The sequence below is a fragment of the Gracilinanus agilis genome, chromosome 1 (genome assembly GCF_016433145.1).
Source record: "Gracilinanus agilis isolate LMUSP501 chromosome 1, AgileGrace, whole genome shotgun sequence".
Lineage (NCBI taxonomy): Eukaryota > Metazoa > Chordata > Mammalia > Didelphimorphia > Didelphidae > Gracilinanus > Gracilinanus agilis.
The window spans coordinates 20,495,492-20,517,307 of NC_058130.1; the positions used below are offsets into that span (position 1 = coordinate 20,495,492).

Below are 21,816 nucleotides of genomic sequence, written 5' to 3' on the forward strand. Positions count from 1 at the left end.
CTTTTAGCACCCAATTAAATTCTGATGTTTATCTGTCAATATAATTTACATAAGACACCAAAACTATCAGCCTTGGCAAAAATCCCCAAAGCATATGCAAAGCCAACCTATGATTGAACAGTTATCAACAGTATGTGAAAAATGAGGGATTTTCCAACAATGCAGCCTAATCTGGGCTGACCATGGAAGGCATTTCTTTTGGTCAAGCCACAAAAACTCACAAACCAAAACCCCACAGCCGTGGCCCTCCATTAGCTCCTGCTTTCATAATCAGCAAGTTTGGGGGTTTCCCCCCAACACTCTCTGAAACTGAGTAACCCACCAACCCCAACCCGTGAAGTTACTGTTATACTTAACCCAGATTTCCACCAACATTCTTCCTTAGTGGTTCAGATCTGATTTTATAACAATCTGGAAGTAAATCCACATCCCCTCTAGCTCTTGATGTATCATTCCAAGATGTGGAAGTCAAAGCCTCTCAGCTAAACACAACAGGCAAGATATCGAATCCTACAAATAATCCCCCTTCCAGGTATAGGGCTTTTGGAATTCCTGTGAATAGCTGACCGTAAGCCAATGTTGACTACATTATGTGCTGAGAAATGATTGGCGTGCACTTTGTTATCGAAACGGGAAATGTCAAGGATCTGGGAGCTCTCCCCAATGGCCAGACCCCACCTCAGCACTCAGTGCCACCATAAACTGTTATTGCTAACAAATTCTTCATCTTTTCAATAACCAAATGAAGTTTTTTACATTTACATAGGCTGTTCCTTCTGGAAAATACACTGTAAATCCTTCAACAAGCCCGTTTTCCAAGACTGCAACTTGGTTCAAAAGTGGCTAGAACTTAAGCCCAGTTTGGCATTATCTTTCAGCATGGAGGCAACACTTGACTCTCAAGTCAGGCTAAAGCATCAGAGTAAAACTTTATGAAGGCCCACACAATTTTTCTGATTAATCTCTCTTAATTGTAGTGCCTTCCCTTGAAAATTATCTTCAATTCATCCTAGTTTGTCTACCTGGCTGTGGGCATGTTTGTCTCCTCTATTAGAATGTGTGCTACTATAGAGTAGGGACTACTTTGGGCCTTTCTTTGAATCCCTAAACCATTAGTGCAAGGCCTAGCACACAGTCAGTGCTTAATAAGTACTTAGTGACTTGGCTTGATTATTATCAGCAAAGACTCACAAATCCGCATTTGGGGGAATTTATTATGACTTTCTAAAATTTTAATCTTTTTCATAAATAAATGCTCTGCTATCAATCGCAGATCTTTAAGATTAAAAAGTCACAAACCCAATTATATATTTTATCATTTTATTAGGAATAATTTCAAGTGGGTTATGAAGAAACTAATTCATTATTGAGTTTGATGAATTTTCCAAAATCTCTTAATGAAGATATGTTCACCAATAAACAATAAAACATCAGCTGAACTGTCATACACTGGGCAAAAAGTCAGGCTGATGCCCAAAGCAACATGCAACATAAAAAAGATACACTATAAAGGAAGACAATCTGCTGAGTAGGAAAAGCCACCTCAGTAGCAACTTTTTGCCACCAGCACAGAATTAATTACTCAAATCCAAATCACACCAAGAGAAGCTGGGCTGGTTAATAAAAAAAGGTTCCAATGGCCTTCAGTGCAGGAAGTCTGAAGAGTGTTTTAGAGCATTTTCTTGGCTGGCAGCAGCAGTATTAGAAAGTCTTTTTGGCAAGGGAAAGAAATAAATACAAATGGAATGCTACATTTTGAAGTCAGCAGACTGTCCAAGGAATGACATAAGGTATCAGTAAAGTAGCAAGGGGAAACTTTAAAACATTATTTATTGGGGCTCAAAAACATCCAAAACATATTCATTTAAAGGTTGTCACAATAGCTATGCCCAGGCATTTAGGCCAAGGGAAGTAAAATCAGAAGAGTACACTTTTTTTCCAAGTTAAGGAGAATCTTTTTTTTTTTAATCCAAGTATAACTGCTATAATAGCAACATTAAACTTGGTAAACAATAATTGGCAACAAAATAAGTTTAAATGCTGTAAAATCCTGCCCAAACCAGTTCCAAGATACCGTTTAATAACCAAGATGCAAACTAATTTTCTTGCAACAAGCCTAGACCCAATTCTATCAAACATGTCCTTGGTTAGTTATCCAGTTGGATTTAACGTTTTGAGAGCTCATTTGACAGCCAGTCAAGACCCTCGTACAGACCGGTTCCTTGTGTAGCACAGGTAGCTTGAACGTACCACTGTGAAAAGAGAGAAAAAAAAGCCAATTAATATGAGAAAATAGTCTATTAAACTTTAGAAATACCTTCTAAATCAAAACAAAGCAAGAAAATGGATTTCCCACAAGCAGTCTAAGTCTTTATGTCAATTAGCATAAAATACAGAAGATATATGCAAACTATCCCAAGACTCTTATCTGAGAAGCTAAATATAAATATTTGTATAAGCTAAATAATGCTGATGGCTCATCATCCTCAATTCCCAACATGGTTCTGTCAAGGAGCACAACCAAACCTAAACAAGATTATAAGTCACTTGCAGAGAGTGGACAGATCCTATGACAATCCCAATCTCACTGATCCCTTCAACCCATAAAAATGGTAGACAATCTAAAATTCTGACCATTTGCACCCTTAATAATTTTGGATTGAGTTAGAATATAAAATGACATATTTCTCCTCCCCTCTAACACTGCCATTCAGTAATTAATAGCTGTGTGACTTTGCCCATCTATAAAGAGAAATTGAATTAAACAATAGATTCTAGTTGAGAAAAGGAAAACTGACTGGAAGGTAAAAGAAATCTTGATCATAAGAGGAAAAGCACGGGAAAGAAAATCAGATTTACACATCCAGCTGCAAATCTGGCACCGGCTTTTACATCTCCCCCAAATATCACAAGATTCATGCTATAAAAATAAATACAAAGACAAGATCAATATATGTGTGTGTGTGTGTGTGTGGGGGGGTGTTTTTGTTTTGCTTAACTGTTTTTTGCTTCTTTAAAAGGTTTTAAAGGTTTCAAGAAGGCACCCAAATGCAATCTGCCTGCTTAAGGGAGAGCTCAAAAAGTGGGTTCTGGAAGGGAGCTCTGCCACCTCAGCAGGGTCAAGTCAAAGAAAACCGGCAGGGGTGGAGCTGGCTTCAGGTTACCCTAAGTCACGAGAAATGAGTCGTTTCGAAGAAGCTCTCAATGCTGTCCTGTTTGGTTGAGACTATAGGTTAGGTCTCCACTAATACTGGCCACAAAGAACCTCCATCATCAGTCCTCCCCAGTGGTGTGAGGCACTTACAGTTCTGTTACGAAGGGACTGCAGGCCTAGTTTATCTGTCATTTCGCTGATCGCCATGGCATTGGGAAGATCCTGCTTGTTTGCAAAGAGCAGCAGCACAGCATCCCGCAATTCATCTTCCTGAAGCTGGAAAGAAATAGGGATAAAATTCAATTTCCATCATTCCTTTCTCTGTTCCCATGTCACAGAAGCCCTGTCTAGCTGAGCCTGTCACCCCCTCTGCACACCTTTCATACCGACAGCCTGGGGTGGGGTACAGGTAGTTCCCCCAAATAAACTGTTAACTTCTTGAGGGCAAAGGTCACTGCATGCCTCGCCCAATGAAGGTGGCCTGGTAAAGGATTAACAAACTCTCACTGAACAAATGGCACATATCCAGTACCTGTACTTGTCAGCCCCAGAGGAAATAGAAGGCAGTGGGGGAATGAGGAGGGGCAGGTCAGGGGTCTCTTAGGGGTTCAATTCTTCCCTGGCAAACCCAATGCAAAATCAGCCTAAGCGACAGAGCAGGATGCACCCTGCTTCATTGTTCAGCAAGATGCCCATCTCCCACTTCATCTCCTGGGACATGCCAACCAAAGAAAGGGAGGGCAGGGGCCCAAGGTCTAGCAAATGCCCATGAGTGCTGTCTCCTTTCCTTCTGACCTCTCTGCTTATTTTCAGCCACCAGCCAAGCAGGATGGGAAATCAGTCCCTCCTCAAAACCAGGCCCATGTGCCTTAGGGGCCCTTGCCAAGGGCAAAGTTCCTGATAGAAATATACAGATGAGAGGAGGAATTATCAGGATTCAAAGAGGCAAAGAAAAGCTGCCATCTTCTCTTCAGATGGACAGGACAAAAGTGCACAGACACTACACTGATAACAAGAGAAGGGCTTCTTCACTCACCTGTGCCATTGCATGACAGCAAAAGATTTTTGACATAAATGAAGGAAGAGAATGGGGCAAGTACAAGGGAGCTGAGGCTGACAGCTGGCCCTGGAGTGACTTCATGAGGTTTGGTTCCTTCATCTCTAAAAGGAGCCTGTTATTTGATTCCCTAATGTTTCTTCCAGCAATAAAATTCAGTCTCTGACTCCAAAATGAATACGTTACTATCATCACTGCTTGATGGAACCCACTTAGCTGCTTCACCCTGAAAATCTATCTAGTTGAATACACCAATTTAAATGAGAAGATCTTACCATTTTCTGCAGCTCTTCAGCACCTTCTTGAATTCTCTCACGATCATTACTATCTACCACAAAAATAAGACCCTAGAAGGAAAATAAAGTCTGTTGAGCTACCTTAGGCAAGCTTAAAGGAATCACTGAATAAATAAGCTAAAAGTCACATATTTCTCTATCAGGATTTTAAAGGGAATTATTCCAAATAGAACTAATGCCTAAAACCCATGCTAAATCTACTGCAAAATAGTAAAATTGAGTAGTTTAACGCACTGAATCCTTTTCCTGACTTCTCTTCAACTTTTCATGAAAGTGTCTACAAGAATTCAAAAAGCAAGACAAAACCAAAGCATCTAAACAGTCATGTCTGATGATTTAATTGATAGTTGGCTCACATAATTAAATGCATGAATAAATTTTTTTTAAACCCTTACCTTCCATCTTGGAGTCAATTCTGTGTATTGGCTCCAAGGCAGAAGAATGGTAAGGGCTAGGCAATGGAGGTCAAGTGACTTGTCCAGATTCACACAGCTAGTTAGTATCTGAGGTCATATTTGAACCCAGGACCTTCTGTCTCTAGGCCTGGCTTGAAACCCACTGGGCCACCTAGTTACCCCCTTTTTCCAGTTCATTTTACAGGTGAGGAAACTAAAGCAAACAGTTAAGCAACTTGCCCAGAATTATATAGCTATTAAGTGTCTGAGGCCAGATCCAAACTTGGGAACATGAATCTTCCTGACTCTATACCCAGTAGCACTCTATCCATTGAACTACCTAACGAAATTTTTAAAATTCAATGACCAGGGGCAGCTGGGTAGCTCAGTGGAGTGAGAGTCAGGCCTAGAGACAGGAGGTCCTAGGTTCAAACCCGGCCTCAGCCACTTCCTAGCTGTGTGACCCTGGGCAAGTCACTTGACCCCCATTGCCCACCCTTACCAATCTTCCACCTATGAGAAAATACACCGAAGTACAAGGGTAAAAAAAAAAAAAAAAAAAAATTCAATGACCATCTTGTAAAGCCCATCCAAAGAACCTGCTTGGGCAGGTGCTGTGACTATTACATCAGTGTTTATGTATAAGAAAAAATAAAAGGGAACTGTACCTGAAATAAAAGTTAACTGAAATCCTAATGCCTAAGCAGAGGCTGGAATAAAGATCTTCTAAGAAAGGTGTTCTTTGTCATTTTGTTAAAGACATTTAAAACTGAGGCTTCAAAAAAGACTTAACTGCCATCCCTTAATTGATAAATGGACAAAAGATATGAACAGACGTATAGGCATATAAAAAATGCTCTAAATCATTGATCAGAGAAATGAAAACCAAAACAATCCTAAGTTGTCATCTCACACCTGTCAGACTGGTTAAAATGACAAATGTTGGCGGAGATGTGGAAAAAAGGGAGAAATACGCTATTGGTGGAACTATGAACTGATCCAACCATTTTGGAGAGCAATTTGGAATTACGCCTAGAGACTATAAAACTATATATACCCTTAGACCCAACAATACTATTGCTGGGTTTGTTTCCCAAGGAGATCAGGGAAAAAAGGGAAAGTCTTATATGTTCCAAAATATTTATAGCCGCTCTCCTTACGACAGCAAAGAATTGGAAATTGTGGGGATGTCCATAAAATGGAGGCTGGCTAAACAAAAGTGGTTGAATACTACAGCACCATAAGAAGTGATGAGCAGATTTATTTTTCAAAAACTTGGAAAGAACTACATGACAATGAAAAGTGAAACATGTAGAATGAAGAGAGAACTATATACAGGTATAAATGTAACACTTGAAGAGAATGAACTAAAAAACAGAAACATGAAAGACATAATCTATATGTACACATATCTATTTGCCAGATGATGCCTTCTACATTGTGGGGAGGGAAGGAAGAAGCTAAGATACCTGGAAATAAATTCTTTTAATTTAAAAAAAAAATGTAAGAAATTATATTAAGAATGCTTATACAAAAAGTAAACAAGCAAAAAAAAAAAATTTTTTTTACCTGTCTTCATTCCTGTGAATTACTAAGGACCAGAATCATATCTACCACAATTTGAATTCCCAAAGAAAATACCTCTCTCTGAAATCCCAAAAAGTTATTGACAAATATAAGTAGCACTGGAAAAAAGAAAGATGAGTCAAAAAAGTTAATTTTTCAACGAGGATATGTTGGGGAATAAATGATCCATATTCTATTACTCTTCTAATAATGGAGTTCAAAGAATCTGGACTCACCTTGAGTTTAGAACATCGCCTGGTATGCAAAGATAAATAACAGTACCTCTTCTAAAGCTGTTGTGACTATGGGCAGCCTGATAGTCCACATAGTTAAGAATTGGAGGAAGAGCTCCCATCACCAAAATTAGCAAGGAAATACTCAATACAAGCTGACAAGTTGATAAACCTAGTGTGCAGAGTGTGTAACAAAGTGCCTAAGTACAATTTTCAGAGAGCAACACAATTGCAGAGCAAATGTTAAGAAAGCATAGATATCCTAATGCCCAAAACCTTCATCACTACTTTACTACTTTGATTGGGGGGGAAAAAAAATCCAAATCCCATTCCTGCTCCTACTCCTTCCTCTCTGAAGGCAGCCTCCTCAGCTTTCACCTCCCCTCCAGAACAGCCTCTGAATTTCCCATTCTAATCTTTCATCGGTCTTGCTCTCAAATTCCTTCAATCTATTTGCTATCAAGAAAACATGGCTCCCTGACAAGACACTGGTTTCACTCTCTAGAATGAGGCACAACTTCTCCATATTCTGCAATATATTAAGACAACACAAGGAATCCACATAATCCTTGCTTATCATTGCCCCCCATCCACATACTTTTTAATTTTTAAAGGAAGTCCTATAGAATTCCCTCTTAAGTGGTACATAATTAAAATTTCAATGTGGACAGCTGGGTAGCTCAGTGGAGTGAGAGTCGGGCCTAGAGACAGGAGGTCCTAGGTTCAAACCCGGCCTCAGCCACTTCCCAGCTGTGTGACCCTGGGCAAGTCACTTGACCCCCATTGCCCACCCTTACCAATCTTCCACCTATGAGACAATACACCGAAGTACAAGGGTTAAAAAAAAAATTTCAATGAAAAGAAAATTTAATCCATTCTTTAAATCTAGTTGTTTTGTTTTTTTTTTAACATACCCTTTTCCCTCTCTCCTCCTACCTGCTCCAATCTATTCTTCCTAGTGCTCCGTGGCAAGTTTTGGAGATTAGAAGAGCTGATAACAACACATAACTTGGTGGATGTTTTCTATTTTCTTAATATATATACAACCTCCAAAAGATTTTAAGTTCTTAAAGGGCAGAGATGGTTTCATTCTTGCTTCTGTAACCTCTATACCAGTAGGGTGTCTTTCCTATAGGTGGTGAATAATAAATATTTTTGGAATCTAGCTAAACTTTAAGATGGTTGATATTTTCATCCCATCGTAAAAAGTTGTGCAGCTATTCAAATCCATTAGTTGTATTACTCCTGAAGCAACTGTAAGTTCTACTTGTTTCAGAGAAACATTTTGAATGCTAGCTGAAGAAGATGCCACAGTGTTTACTCATGCCTAGTAAATGGTATGGACAAGCAAGGATTAAGGTTGTATTCCTCCTGTTTATTTCACAGAAATCTCTGAGGAGCTCCCTTATTTCTGGTCATGCTGTGGTATCCTCCACCATGTCACTTGTTATTCGTTTTGTTTTGTTTTTTTAATTTTTAAAATTATTTTTTTTAAGCCCTTACCTTCCGTCTTGGGAGTCAATACTGTGTATTGGCTCCAAGGCAGAAGAGTGGTAAGGGCTAGGCAATGGGGGTCAAGTGACTTGCCCAGGGTCACCCAACTGGGAAGTGTCTGAGGCTAGATTTGAACCCAGGGCCTCCCGTCTCTAGGCCTGGCTCTCAATACACTGAGCTACCCAGCTGACCCCTGCTATTCGTTTTTAATTCCAAACCTTCTTTATATGTAATGTTTATTCCCATCTCACAGGCTTCTCAAAAATCTCACTGCCAGGATCACACCTTTCCCTTGTTGGGGCCTTTTATATATATATATACACACACTGACATCTTCAGTTTATTCCCCTAATTCCCACCTTCACTTCACTATACTCCAACCAACCACAGTCAGACTCTGGATTTCCCCATCTACCACAGCTGTTCTCTCCACATGTCCCAGAAATCTGCATTCCCAGGATCCTCTCCTTCTGCCCTGCTCCTCAATGTTCTCTTCTCACAGTAGCCTCACGTTTCCCCAACCCCATGTTCTCCCAATCGACCAACTCCTGCTCTGGCCTAACTTTGCTCCTACACTCTTGGCCTTACGGTTTCCAAGTCAATGAGGTAATCAGAAGGTTGGGATAAGAGGTGAGGCTGGAACAGTTCAATTGTGGCAGCACCTCTTAGGCCTTGGTCCACACTCTACCCATCTCACAAAAAAGCCAAGTGAGAAGCAATTGCCTCTCACTGGTACTAAATAATGATTCACACATACAGACAGACAGCTTTCTTTCCAACAACCTTTTTGGTATTGAGTCAAAGTACCTTCATTTTCCAAATGATGAAATGTGAGGATAGAGTTAAGGGTTAGAGTCAGGCCACAAAGCTAGTAACTGTCAGAGCCAGGTCTCAAGCTCAGACATAGGATGTCAATAAACACTGAGTAAGTGCCTCCCGTGTTCCAAAACCCAAGACATTGTTTTTCCACCTACAATGTTAGCTTATTGGCCCTTCCCTAGACAGAAACCATGTTACTCAAAATGTAATCCTGAGAGGAATTTAAGCTCTTCTAGAAAGTAGTAATAAGGAAACTTTTTACTAAAGCAATCTATAATCCAAGATAGTCTCTCCACATTCCAACTGCTACAGATATCCCAGTGACTAAAAGAAAAGTGCTTTTACATCTGAAGCACTTGTGGTGGGCCCTCTGTGGAGAATAGGCACAAAAGCAGACTCCTAGGAGGGAAGAACATGAAGAGGTTTGGCTCTGGACCACTACAAGCCCTAAGCCTCCTCTGGTAGTGGGAAATTCTCTCCACGAAGACTAGAAATTAGCTGATTTCAGAATGGAATGAGGGTAAAGAATCACAAAATCTTATGTTTCAAAATACAGATATATTGTTTCTTCTTTGGCTACAAAGTAGGGGAAGAACATTGGATTCCTTGCAGCAGTACAGAAATTTGTGAATGGCCAATGGTAAACTAAGGCCAAATAGAGATGAATTAAGATTAGACTACAAAAACACACAAGGACTTATGATAGCAAACTATTCCAGAGCTTCGAACAAGTCCTGGCCTAATTCCCCAATAAGGGTTCAAAGCAAATCAGAAACAAGTATTCTAATTAGGTCTGGGTATGAGAACAAAATTAGATTTGTCTATGATTGATACGAATTGATAAGGAAAAAAAAGCTGAAAGTACTTTAGGTCTTCTTTGAAAGTCTAATCTGTTTAAATCACTGAGAATTCTAGCTTTTGGTAACTAATTATTACCAAATTATTACTACACATTTAATAATGATAATTATTAATTATTTAAGCTATACTATTTTAATACCTTTTCAGAAAAGAGCAGAGCAGCCTCCTTCCAGGAGAATGAGAGTACCTGATACTCCTTGACCAGAGGTACCTGCTTCTCACTGCAGAATACCCCCACTCCAAGATACAAATTTTGAGGCATGGATGTGACAAAACAGAAGGAAACCAACATGCATACACAAACTGCCAGTTGTTTGACCTTTCCTCTGGCTAAAAACCTCAATTTCTTGGGTACAGGCCTGTGAATGTGTCTATCATAAGGAGCTCCCACATGCGAAAGCTGCAGGTGGTAGGACAGTGCCTTGGACAGCCAATGCTCTGGGCAGATCGGAGGCTATCCCTGGCCCTGGGTGCTCACCAGATGGCAGAGGGTCATTCAGTCAGGATGCATCAGAGGCAGGCCCCGAACCCAAATTGTTCTGACTGTTCATCGTGCCTACTATTGCTCTTCAGCCTCAGGTTAAATATAGTTTGATGCATACATCTGCTCCAGCTAACTGGTTAGCAACACCTCAACTGCTGTCCTTGCTTGACTGTAGCGATTATAATTGTGTCATCCCATATGCCTCCCACAGCATTGTAGCTTTACAGATAGAAGGGCTCTGAGGATACTTCCAGTCCAACTCCCTTATTTTGCAGATGAGGAAACTGAGGTCCAGGGAGGAAAAGTGCTTTTCCAAGCATCAAATAGGAAGTGACACGCAGAATGTGAATGCAGGATTTCATGGGAAGAGCAAAGACCTTTGCACAAAATAAGTTCTCAATCAACATTATCAAACTAGGTTCTTTGACAACATTTTGTCAAATGTAATTAAAAGACAAAAGGCCTACAGTAAAGTTCCCCTTGGCTACTTCATAATGGTGTGTATCAGTCTTACAGAGGAGAAAAGTGAGGCTAGGAGAGTTTTTAAGTGACTCACCCAGGGTCATACCACTAGTAGGCAGGATTCCAACCCAGGCCTTCTTGACCTAAGGCTAACTCACAATCTACTCTGCCACCTCAAAATCACATGTTAATGATCCTCCCCCACCCCAGGCCCTCTGCCCCTGAAAGATTAGCTCTTAAAGGTCTCCCTGCATCATTTCCCAGTCATATCCACCATTTCCAAACTGGTGTTTCCACTCCTCCAGCTTCCCTTTATGTGCTGGGTTTCTTCATTAGAACAATAGCAAAGGTGCAGATAGCACAGTGAATAGAGAGTGTGGCCAGGAAGGTCTAGAATTGGAAGGCCCTGGGTTCAAATCTGGCCTCAAGACACTTCCTGGCTATGTGACCTTGAGCAAGTCACTTAAACCTCTACTGCCTAGCCCTTATTACTCTTCTGCCTTAGAACCAAGACTTCACATCAATTCTAAGATGGAAGGTAAGGGTACTTTAAAAAGCAGAAGTCACTTGAAGGCAGAGCATGTCTTGTTTATTTTTGTATCCCCTAGTGCTCAGCACTCTTCCTGGCACACAGCAAGTGATGAATAAATGCTCTCTATCACAGCAATGCTTGAAAGGCTCTGATGACTGTAAGGGGTAGGTAGATTGAGTCCAATTATCACATGACAGAGCAATCAGCTCACCCCAAGACTTGCCTTGAGCTAATGGACTACAGCAAGGAGGGGAGCACACAAAGCAACAAAATGCTGATCACTACATACCACAAGGAATGGTAAAAACAAAAACAAACCACACACACACACAAAAAAAAAAAAAAAAAAAAAAAAAAAAAAAAACACAAACCACAGTAGCTACAGCAAGCTTCTGAACCATCACATACTGTCAATGTTGTTGACTTTTAAAGAAAACTGTATCTGATGAAATGAAAAGGCTTAAGTTTGTGTCCAGTACCTGAAAATACAATTTAACTCTTAGGTAATTAATTACCTCTACTGTGTAACTTTTTAAGCTAAGGCTGAAAGTCAGTGAAAATAGGGACAGTGACAAGTGGTGACTAATTCATACTCTGGGACCCAAAAAACCTTGGGATCACTTTGTCAAGTGTCTTCTCCAGGCCAAATTTAGTCCATGTTGGCATGAAGAGGGGACCGCCCAGGGACACGAAAGTAGAGATAAGAGGAATGTTAACTCATGTGTTAAGAAAACAACTTCTAATACATGTCTATGTATATGTATATAGTTACTATATGGTAATAATACATAAGAACATCAGTATCCTACCTGTGTGTTTTGGAAGTAATGCCTCCAAAGAGGTCTAATTTTATCTTGACCACCAACATCCCAGACTGTGAAACAAATGTTTTTATATTCTACTGTTTCCACATTAAAACCTAAGAGGGAAAAAAACAATAATCAGAGTTATGTAAACAGATTAATACAATCCACTGTTGCTATGTTCTTTATAAATTCTAATGAATATTTAGCAACTTTCAAAATTAAAAACTCGATTACAAAGCAGTTACTTAGCAATAAGTTGTATTATCCCAATTTCAATAAGCTCTATTACCACTTTACAGATTAGAATCAAACATGATTTTCCTTACCAATAGTAGGAATGGTAGTGACTATCTCCCCTAACTTCAGCTTGTACAAAATAGTTGTCTTGCCAGCAGCATCCAAACCAACTAGGGAAATGAAAATAGGTATTAGATCCTAATCCAAAGTATAAACCACAAATATTTTACAAATATCCTTTAAGAACCTGAAGCTTTATTTTTCTTAAAAAGTAAAATATAAGCATTTCAGAAATAAATGTAAAAATCAGAAGTGGTTTTCTATATTCTTTTTGAGCTCTAGACAAAACCCATTTCAACTAAAGAGAATATTTTCTGTTAGAAGAATTATCCAGTGATTTAACTTTTTATAAATCATAGCAAATATAAAAAAACGTATTATGAGGATGGAATATAGACTAATCAAAAAAACATCACCTCTACTTGGTTAATATTAAAACGGTGCAGGGCATAGGGAAGGAGGATCTAAGGGCAAAAATGATCTTTGTCTAAATATTATCTTCTCAATGTAAGCTAAAAGAGTCAGCCTGGTGTGGTAGGCAGGCCTGTGTTGAGGTTCTGTACCATAGATGACTACTTGGGTGACTCTGGGCAAGCCCAGTAACTACTTTGGGTATCGGCTTCATCATCAATAAAATGAGGTTGGATTTAATGGCCTGTAAGAACATTGAACATTCAGCACTCAGCACGGTAACAGCGTCAAGTCTAATATAATAAACCCTTAATAAATGTTTGTTGATTGACTCTCTACAGGTCACTTCCAGCTCTGCAATTATAAAAAATGCTCTTCTTGCCCTTCAGCATAATCATAGGCCTGCTTTAAAATTTGAAAGGCAAAAAACTGAAAGAACATGTCATATTTTTGCAGCACATGAGACTTACAAAAGGTCTTATATTTCCTTTACTTCATTTGATAGAGAAATCTTTAAAAAATCCTAGTTAGTTCAGGTGTGACAAGCTACTCCTTACTTTACAAAAGAAAAGAAAAAAAGCCAAGGGGCAAAGTGACCCCTCTAAGCTACCAGGCCATTTATAGCAAAGTCTGAGAAAACCCAGCTCTCAGCCCCTTGAGAACACTAGAATACCTCCCAATACATGGGAACACTTGAAGGGGGTGCACTAAGAGGGGCCGCTTCCTTGTTGGTGACAAACTCCACAATAAATGAACAAATGAATAAAAGAGGCAGGCTGTTTTCTTGATCTGTGTGGTCACTGACTTGTTACTACAGAAGGCATGTAGACAAGAAATCATAAACTCCTACTCATCTTCCCCTTGCCAAATACATACACTACAGTGTATTTAGAACAGTGATGGGCAAACTTTTTAAAGAGGGGATCAAAGGAAAGGAAATGTTCATTTGTCAGTCTGTTTCTAAGGCAACTCTTTCAAAGTTTCCTTGTATTCGTCAGATTAGGAATAATGTCCTACAGCCAGATAACACATTTCAGGGGTCCCCGCATCTGGCCTGCAGGCCGGAGTTTGCCTGTCACTGATTTAGAACATCTGGAACTTCACTCTGGCCACAGAAGTGGCTAAAATTTGCAGCAGCAAAGAAAAATACCAATTAACTGTTTATAAGAACAGAACAAAATGCATATATAAGGACAAGTCTGGAAACCTGAAAAATTTTAAACATCACTTCCCCAGAGCATGCATTTAATGAGTGATCAATCACACACAATGATCTTTTTGAGATAATGAAAATATCAAACTCCCCCATTTGGTTTTTGTTGTTTTTATTAAAGACTCAAACAAACCAAAATGAATATTTTCCTACTAAAGTCCAATTTGGCAAAAGGAGTCCAAGCTGTCAATTCAAGAACTGGTTCTAATCATTATATTATTACTCATTTCACCCATCACCTCATATATGGATAAAATTTCAATTTTCTTTCAAAAAAGTACTCAATGAGTGGACTCAATGGGGCGTAGAGGGTGTCAGAAAGGAGGGAGGAGAGCCCAAGATTTTATCATCTTAAGAAAATCTCAGCACTGAACTCTCTCCTCCAAGAAGATAGGAATTTATGATCTTTAAAAGTTAAAGAGATTACAAAACTTGCCCAGGATTCACAGAGCCAGCATGCATCAGAACATGACACTATTAAACTTAATTCTTGAACCCAGAAGTCTCTAAACATCATACTGCCTCTCTCATGGACTGATTACTAAATGTAGTATCACATGACTAATTCTTTCTGCAAAGAAATTCTATTTTTTTAACTTTCTCTTTCCTTCATTAGGCATTATGGCTTATACTTTTTTAAAGAGCCTATACTACTCTTTCCACCATGACTATTGTTAATTTTTGTCCTAGAGAAACCTACTACCTTCAAGTATGCTGAACAAATTTAGACCTTTTTTTTTTTTTTTTTTAAACCCTTGTACTTCGGTGTATTGTCTCATAGGTGGAAGAGTGGTAAGGGTGGGCAATGGGGGTCAAGTGACTTGCCCAGGGTCACACAGCTGGGAAGTGGCTTAGACCTTTTTAAGAGATAGGATTTTTATAACTTGTAAAGCAAAACTAAAATAGTTCAGTTCCCTTAAGCAGATTCACCAGGACCACAAGGGAGCTCCAATTTCTGATGCAGCTAAATTATCTTTTAAATGTCTGGCATTCCCAGTAGCAGTGGTAGGGAATAGGGAACACTTGCCATACTGAAAGGGAGCCTCGTGAACAAAGTCCAAAGTGACTTTATTCAAAATTTTAAATGGAAGCAAAATTCACTTATGGCCATCAAGTCAAATTATAAGCCATGTCTATCATTAATAAGTTACCCTCAGGCAAATGAACCAGGAGAAATACAATTTATGTTAAACTTTAAACAAAATTCTGTTAATTACTTTTTAAAAAATTAGTTGAATGTTATTGATGTCTCTTACTTTTTTCAATATTGTCATTTCCAGATATATTTGACTCCCAAAGAAGCCTCCCTTGTGGCAAAGGTGACCCAATGACAGCATCTGGCAGCATGCACCAGCAGTCCTGACTTTCTCCTCTCTTCTGGGACCAAGTGTGGTTGTTATCAGAGGCTTCCTTTTGGTATTCTCTGGTTTATGTTATTTGAGTCATAGTATTTGTAAATGTTTGTTTACTCTGTATCAGTTCTTACAAATCTTCCAGTTTCTCTGAATTTCTCTTATTCCTCCTTTTATAAAATTCAAGTACATTTTCATCCCAATTTGTTCAGCTGCTTGCTTTACTTTGCTTCTAGTTTTTGCTACCAGAAGTGTCACATACCCCCAAACATGTTCTGACCAATGTAGTATCCATAGGGCCCAGACGGTCTCCCCCCTTGAGGGCAAAAGGCGCTGGCTCCACAGAATTCATGACTTTTCTTACATAGCTAATTACTTTTGCAAATAGATCAAATTGTAAAATCATTTTGCTCAGGAATATTAAGAATGAGCATTTATAGAAGCAGTGCTAACATAAAAAGCTGTTAGGTTAAGAATTAGTATCTATTAGATACCAAAATATGCATTTTAAAAATGCAAATCAAAAATGAAAATTAAATTTCAGTATTTTGTAACATGAATACAAAACAACAGGATTGTTAAAAGCCAACTTAAAAGTACAATCATGAAATTGCTTCAGGTACCTATAATGTCTCCTAAGATGGGCTCTCTAATATATATAGCATAAACTGATATATAACTTAATTAGGACACAAATATGTGGTGTTCTAATTCATTTGTGCTACCCATTTAATATTGAATTTCCTTAAAATCTGCAAGAGGGTCCAAGAAAAGTAAACAATTGTTAATTATTCAGAAACGGGGGAAAGGTTTTTAAAGTTTTTAAAATATTAATAAGTTGGATAAAATGGATGTATTATGAAATTACTAATTTGATTTCCCTGGTAGTTGATATATAAAAATTGTATGCATAAGATAGAATTTCTACATATACGCAATTTCTACATAAAGCAAACAATTCAGTACTGTGATGAATCAAGATTTGAGAAAATCAGAAACTGTATTTAACATCTTGAACCTGCCTGGACTTTTCAGAAAGGTGCTAATTAGCAGCAAAATGATCAAAAGATCCTTTCTCCTGGGCTTATGACACTCTCATTAGAAAAACTGAATAACCCAAAACATTTTATAATACCTTATACCCCAAGTGCTTTGCTTCCAATGTAGTATACAGTAGGAGTTGTGCTGGGAATCTACACATTCGAATCTGCCTGTACTCAAAAGGATCCAGGTCAGAAACAGCTGCTGCTGGCACACAAGCACCCAGGGAGAAGGTGGCATGTTCCAGAGCCAGATGCCCTTTATCTACATGACTACACTAAGCTAAGGACAGCATTTCAACTCTTAGCAGCCCAAAACTATGAAACTTGGCAAGTTCCACCTCCTACTTTAAATGGTAATATTCCAAAAATGCCCCCAAGCCAAAGTAAATATTGATTTCTCAGATAAAGTGTTATGGGGACAAATATTTAGGTTAATGTTGAGTTGAGTGATTTTTTTTAATGCACTGACAGAACTGGAAAAAGAAATCCACTTCTACCAGTCCAGAACTTTTGCAGACTAGACAAGAATCTCAGCTTCCTTCTCCTCAGCAAAAACTTACCTTATATTCTGAAGTTTCTGCAATCACTTCTTAAACTATAAAAATCTGATTATATCTAAATGCAAGAAGAAAACCTTCCACCAAAATATCTACATTAGCATGTTATGAATCTCACAAAACAGCAAAGTGGAGATCTGAGGAGCTGGGCTTCTTGGGACTCTGAATGAGTCACTGCCCTTCACTGGGTTTCAGCTGCCCCATGTTAACATCAGGGAGACTGGTTCTTGAGGAGGTCCCTATTTAAATCCTGCCCAACATGAAGCAACTTCATGTTCCTCAATACTTGGAGAAATATGTAGTCCTCTTGGCAGAGGGTGTTACCTTCCATTCACAAAACTCACAAGGTCCTTCATAACTCCCAGTCAATAGAATGTAAGCTCTCTGAGGGCAGGGACTATTCTTTGTATCCCTAGCACAAAACATTTGTATTTTTGCATGCCGGTGCATGTACACGCATACATGGCAAATAATCTTTGTTGAATGAAGAAACGCCATGTTCAATATTCTTTTATTATGCAAATTAGAGAAATATTCCACCAAAAGAAAAACTATAGGATCACACATTAAAAAACTTTCATCTTTGGAGAGACACTGGATGTATTTAGTACTACATGTAGTAGAATCAGGGAAGAGAAACTGGACCAATAAGTGGAAGATATAGATAGGTAAGGGTTTGTACAACAGATGGGTGGCCTGAGGGAAGTTACTTCCCCTATCTGTATGCCCATCTATAAAATGCAGGAATTGGGTTAGCTAACCTCTAAGGTGCATTCCAATTCTAAAAGCATAAACCTCTGAGGTGCCTTCCAGGAAGGCCTTTGTTCAAATACAGTTCTAGATACTAGCTTGGTAAAGTCACTTTGCTTCTATCTGCCTCAGTTTTCTCATCTATAAAACAACATGATGTAACTCCCAGATTTGTGATGAGGAGCAAATGAGATAATTTGCAAAATATTCCAAAAAGCTTAAGGAACTACATTATTTTGATAAAAGAATCACCAAACTAGATCTTGTCATGTATGTAGACACATTTTAGCAGTCAAGTTTAAGATAGCATTATAAAATTATCTATCAATTTCCAATTCAGACCGTATCTTATCAGAAATCCAAGTTAGGGACAAATCACATTCTAGACAAACTCACGTATCATTCATATGAACAATTTCTCCCTTGTAATGACTGCACATTGCTTCAGCAATTTAGTTGGCATGAAATACTGTAAAGGAGTATAAAGGAATTGTGATAAATATTTCTTTTTCTTATAACTACTGAAAATTATTTAAAGACAAAAGGCAGAAAGTAGAGAACTCTTAAAAAAAACATTTCTATAATTGTCTGGTAACTAAGTTATCATAACCCTATATTCTTAATGACCTTTTTAAAAAGGAAATACCAAAAAAAGCCACTGGCTCAGGAGGTCTGAGGGTTACCAAACAAAGGAACAGGTGGAACCACTTGCAGGGCATATAGTGTTTACCATGTGCAAAATCATACCCTTTTAATTATTGCCAGGTTTCAGGAGGGGAAGTGTCTTCATCAGGTTCTCTCATCCTCTCTACAATGTGAAATCAGGCCAAAAGAGAAAACTTCCATTTTTAAACACAACATAAAACAAAAAAGCATACATCTTTATATAATTTTAATATCTTTGAATTGAAAGTTATGTTAGGGACAGCCAAGTGGTTCAGTAAATATTGAGCCAGGACTGGAAAAGGGATATTCTGGAAAAGGGATCTGACCCTGGGCAAATCATTTCACCCCAATTACCTACTCCTTACTTCTCTTCTACCTTGGAATGGATGTCTGGTATGGATTCTATGAGGGAAAGTAAGGGTTTAAAAAAAAAAAAAAGGTATTGAACAGTCTTGGATGTGAAAATGGTTTTAAATCAAATGATCCTGCTAACCAGCAGAAGAACAATGGAAGAGCAGAAAACCTACAAGAAACTTTAATAAGTTAAATTTAGAACCAAAAGTTCTTTTTAATCCGAGAAAGAGATAAGTAGCAATGTGAGTAGTTGGCATTTCTATAACCTTTAAAACACCTTTTAGATGCTTTCTCACATGACAGTAGATATAACAACTTTCCTCAATATCCTGCTCCTCTTGCTTTCAAACCAGGATTTTCACATTCTCCAGAACAGCACAATGGAGAACAAAGTCCCTTTAGCTGAGCAAACAGTAATTAAGACACTGACAGACCTAAAAAACTAAATTAATTCCCAATGGGTTCTTAAGTAAAAGGACCCATCCATATTATTTTCTGTCACAAGAATATGATCAAGTGTAATTTACTATGTTTAATGTAAAGGTCAAAAATGAAATTACAGTTCAAAGTCCTTCCAGATCCCTAATCTCTTTCCAGGTTGCCAGATTTCAAGTTGTGCTATTTCAGGGGCAGCTAGGTAGGCCCAATAATAGATAAAGCCCCTGGCCTGGAGTTGGGAGGACATAGTCTCAAATAGGCATCAGATACTTATTAGCTATGTGACCCTGGGCAAGTCATTTAACATTTAACTGCCTGGCCCTTGGTGCTTCAGTCTTAGAATTGATACTAAGACGGAAGGTAAGGGTTTTTTAAAAAGATAAAATAAAAATAGTAAAGTTGTGCTGTTTCATAGTAACAAAAACAGAAAACTGGGCAATGGATAAGAAATGGGAGTACATGAATGTAATGAATTTACTCTCCACTGAAAAAAGACAAATATAAAGAGAAACATAAGAGTCAAAAAAACCTGAAATCAGAAACAGAAAGCAAATATATTTAATTACTTCAGTAATATAAATGAAGGAATTTGGGGCTACACCTTTGATTTCATCAGTATCAGAAAAGTCCCAATGAGTAAACTCCCTATCAGAGCAGGCCAGACCCGAGTGAGAGCTAGGACACTGAGAGGTCTTAAGTAACTTGAACCTGGGACTCCTGACTTCAAGGCAAGTTCTTTATTCACAATACCATTGTCACATATAAATGACAGCCAAGACTAAAATGTATTAAAACTAAGATTTTACACACACACACACACACACACACACAAAACTCCAGAGAATCAATAAGGATAGAGATGGTGGATTCCAAGTACAGGCTTTTGCATATGCTTATCAATTTCTTTAAAGTGTTTTTTCTCTATTCTAAGAAAAAGCTAAGAAAGGAGAGGTTACAGGGAAATGGCCAATGGTTTAAATGAAAAGCATCAATAAAAGTTTTGTCGTTCTTTTAAAAGTTGAACTGTATAGAAACAGGAATACAAACACTCAAATGAAACATGCATAAACTCCGAGATCTCACAAGAGAAACCTGAAAAATAAAAATTAACTTTGAAAAAGGAAATCATCTTATTTCTAACATATCTTTAGCCCTCACTAAATAAGTATTGCGTGTACAAAGAATTAAAAGTTCGGGAATAAGAAAAAAGAGAACTCAACTTCAAGTCAAATTTAGATGAACCTACTTTGTTACTAGAATACACTTTTTAAAAAGTTTATTTTTAAAATTCTGATGGCACCATACTAATCACACCAGAACCATTTTTTCTAGTTGTGATACCAAAAGTTTAGTAATTTTCAACACTTGAGGTTCATTCTAATCCTTTTTATTCTCGGAGTTTATATAGAGTAAATGAACTCTACCCTGGGGAGAGAGTCACTTCTCAGCACACACATACAAGACACCACTTTGCCTGTATCTGAGGAAAGTCACGTTTGGGAAAAGCACTGTCAAATTCAGGAAAGCAACTTTCCTAGCCAGCCCACTTGGCCTCGAGTGGCTCAGAAAGTTCGCTCTGTGAATCCCTGCCTACGAGTCAATAAGCATTTTTCCAGCCCTACTACGCGCCCAGCCAGGGCGGGAGGCACAAAGAAAGGCTGTGGCGAGTCCCTGCCCTCAGGGCGCTCCCAGTCTAACGGCCAGCAAGCACCATACCAAAGGAAAGGCGAGGCAAGGCCCCGAAGCTGAGGAGCCTGAAGCAGATCGCAGCTCCCTGCCTCAAGCCTTGCGACCTTGGGGAAGTCACTGGACTTCCCCGGCATCAGTTTCCACACCGCCCCCCGGGTCCCTCCCAACTCCAGGTCGAGGATGGGACGAGGTGAAGTTGGTCGTTTGCGGCCATAGGAAGGGTCAGCCCACACTCGACACCACCCCACCGTAACTCAAGCCGTCCCTTGTGGGGGGCTCCGCTGCCCGGGGGTGGGGGACGAAAACCCGAGTCCTGGGCGCCCCCACTATGAGGATTCCCGAAGGACAGGGGCCCCAGTCCTGGGGCGCGCACATTACTGGGGGCCCAGCCAGGCCGCCCCCCGCCCCTCAATCGGCCCCGCACCAGGCCCTCGCCCGGGCCTCACCCATCAGGATGCGCATCTGCTTCTTGCCGAAGAGGCGGGAGAAAAGCGATGAGATGGTGAGACCCATGGCGGCAGTGGCGGAGAGGACAGGCCAGGGGCTGCGGACGCGGACGGGGACGGACGGGGGCGGCGGGCCCCACGGCCTGGGCGGCGCTGCTCAAGGCTTCCGTTCGGAGGGTGGCCCCGGTGCGGCCTCGGCCTGACTTTCGGGTGGCGGGCACCGGCGGCGGCTCGGTGGGCACTCGGAAGAGCAGGGGAGCTCGCGCTCGACGGCTTGCGTTCGGGCTCTGCCACGTCACGCGGCGGCGGCGACCGCGAATTTAGGGTGGCGGCGGCGGCTCCAACGCGGACAGAATCGCGTCATCGCTCCCAACCCCCTCTTCCTCCGCCCCCTTTTCCTGCCGGCCCGGAGCCACCGCGCCTGCGCCGAATGAGAGGAGG

General features: G+C 39.7%; 1 protein-coding gene across 1 annotated transcript; it reads right to left on the bottom strand.

Annotated features, from left to right (window-relative positions):
* Positions 1 to 1,306: 1,306 nt before the first annotated feature.
* Positions 1,307 to 21,738, bottom strand: ARF4 (ADP ribosylation factor 4). The gene is made up of 6 exons (XM_044658595.1): positions 21,376 to 21,738; positions 12,486 to 12,566; positions 12,163 to 12,272; positions 4,487 to 4,558; positions 3,305 to 3,430; positions 1,307 to 2,252 (listed from the first exon to the last, which is right to left on the bottom strand). The coding sequence occupies exons 1-6, from the start codon at positions 21,440 to 21,442 to the stop codon at positions 2,166 to 2,168; spliced, it is 543 nt and encodes a 180-aa protein (XP_044514530.1). The 5' UTR covers positions 21,443 to 21,738; the 3' UTR covers positions 1,307 to 2,165.
* Positions 21,739 to 21,816: the final 78 nt, after the last annotated feature.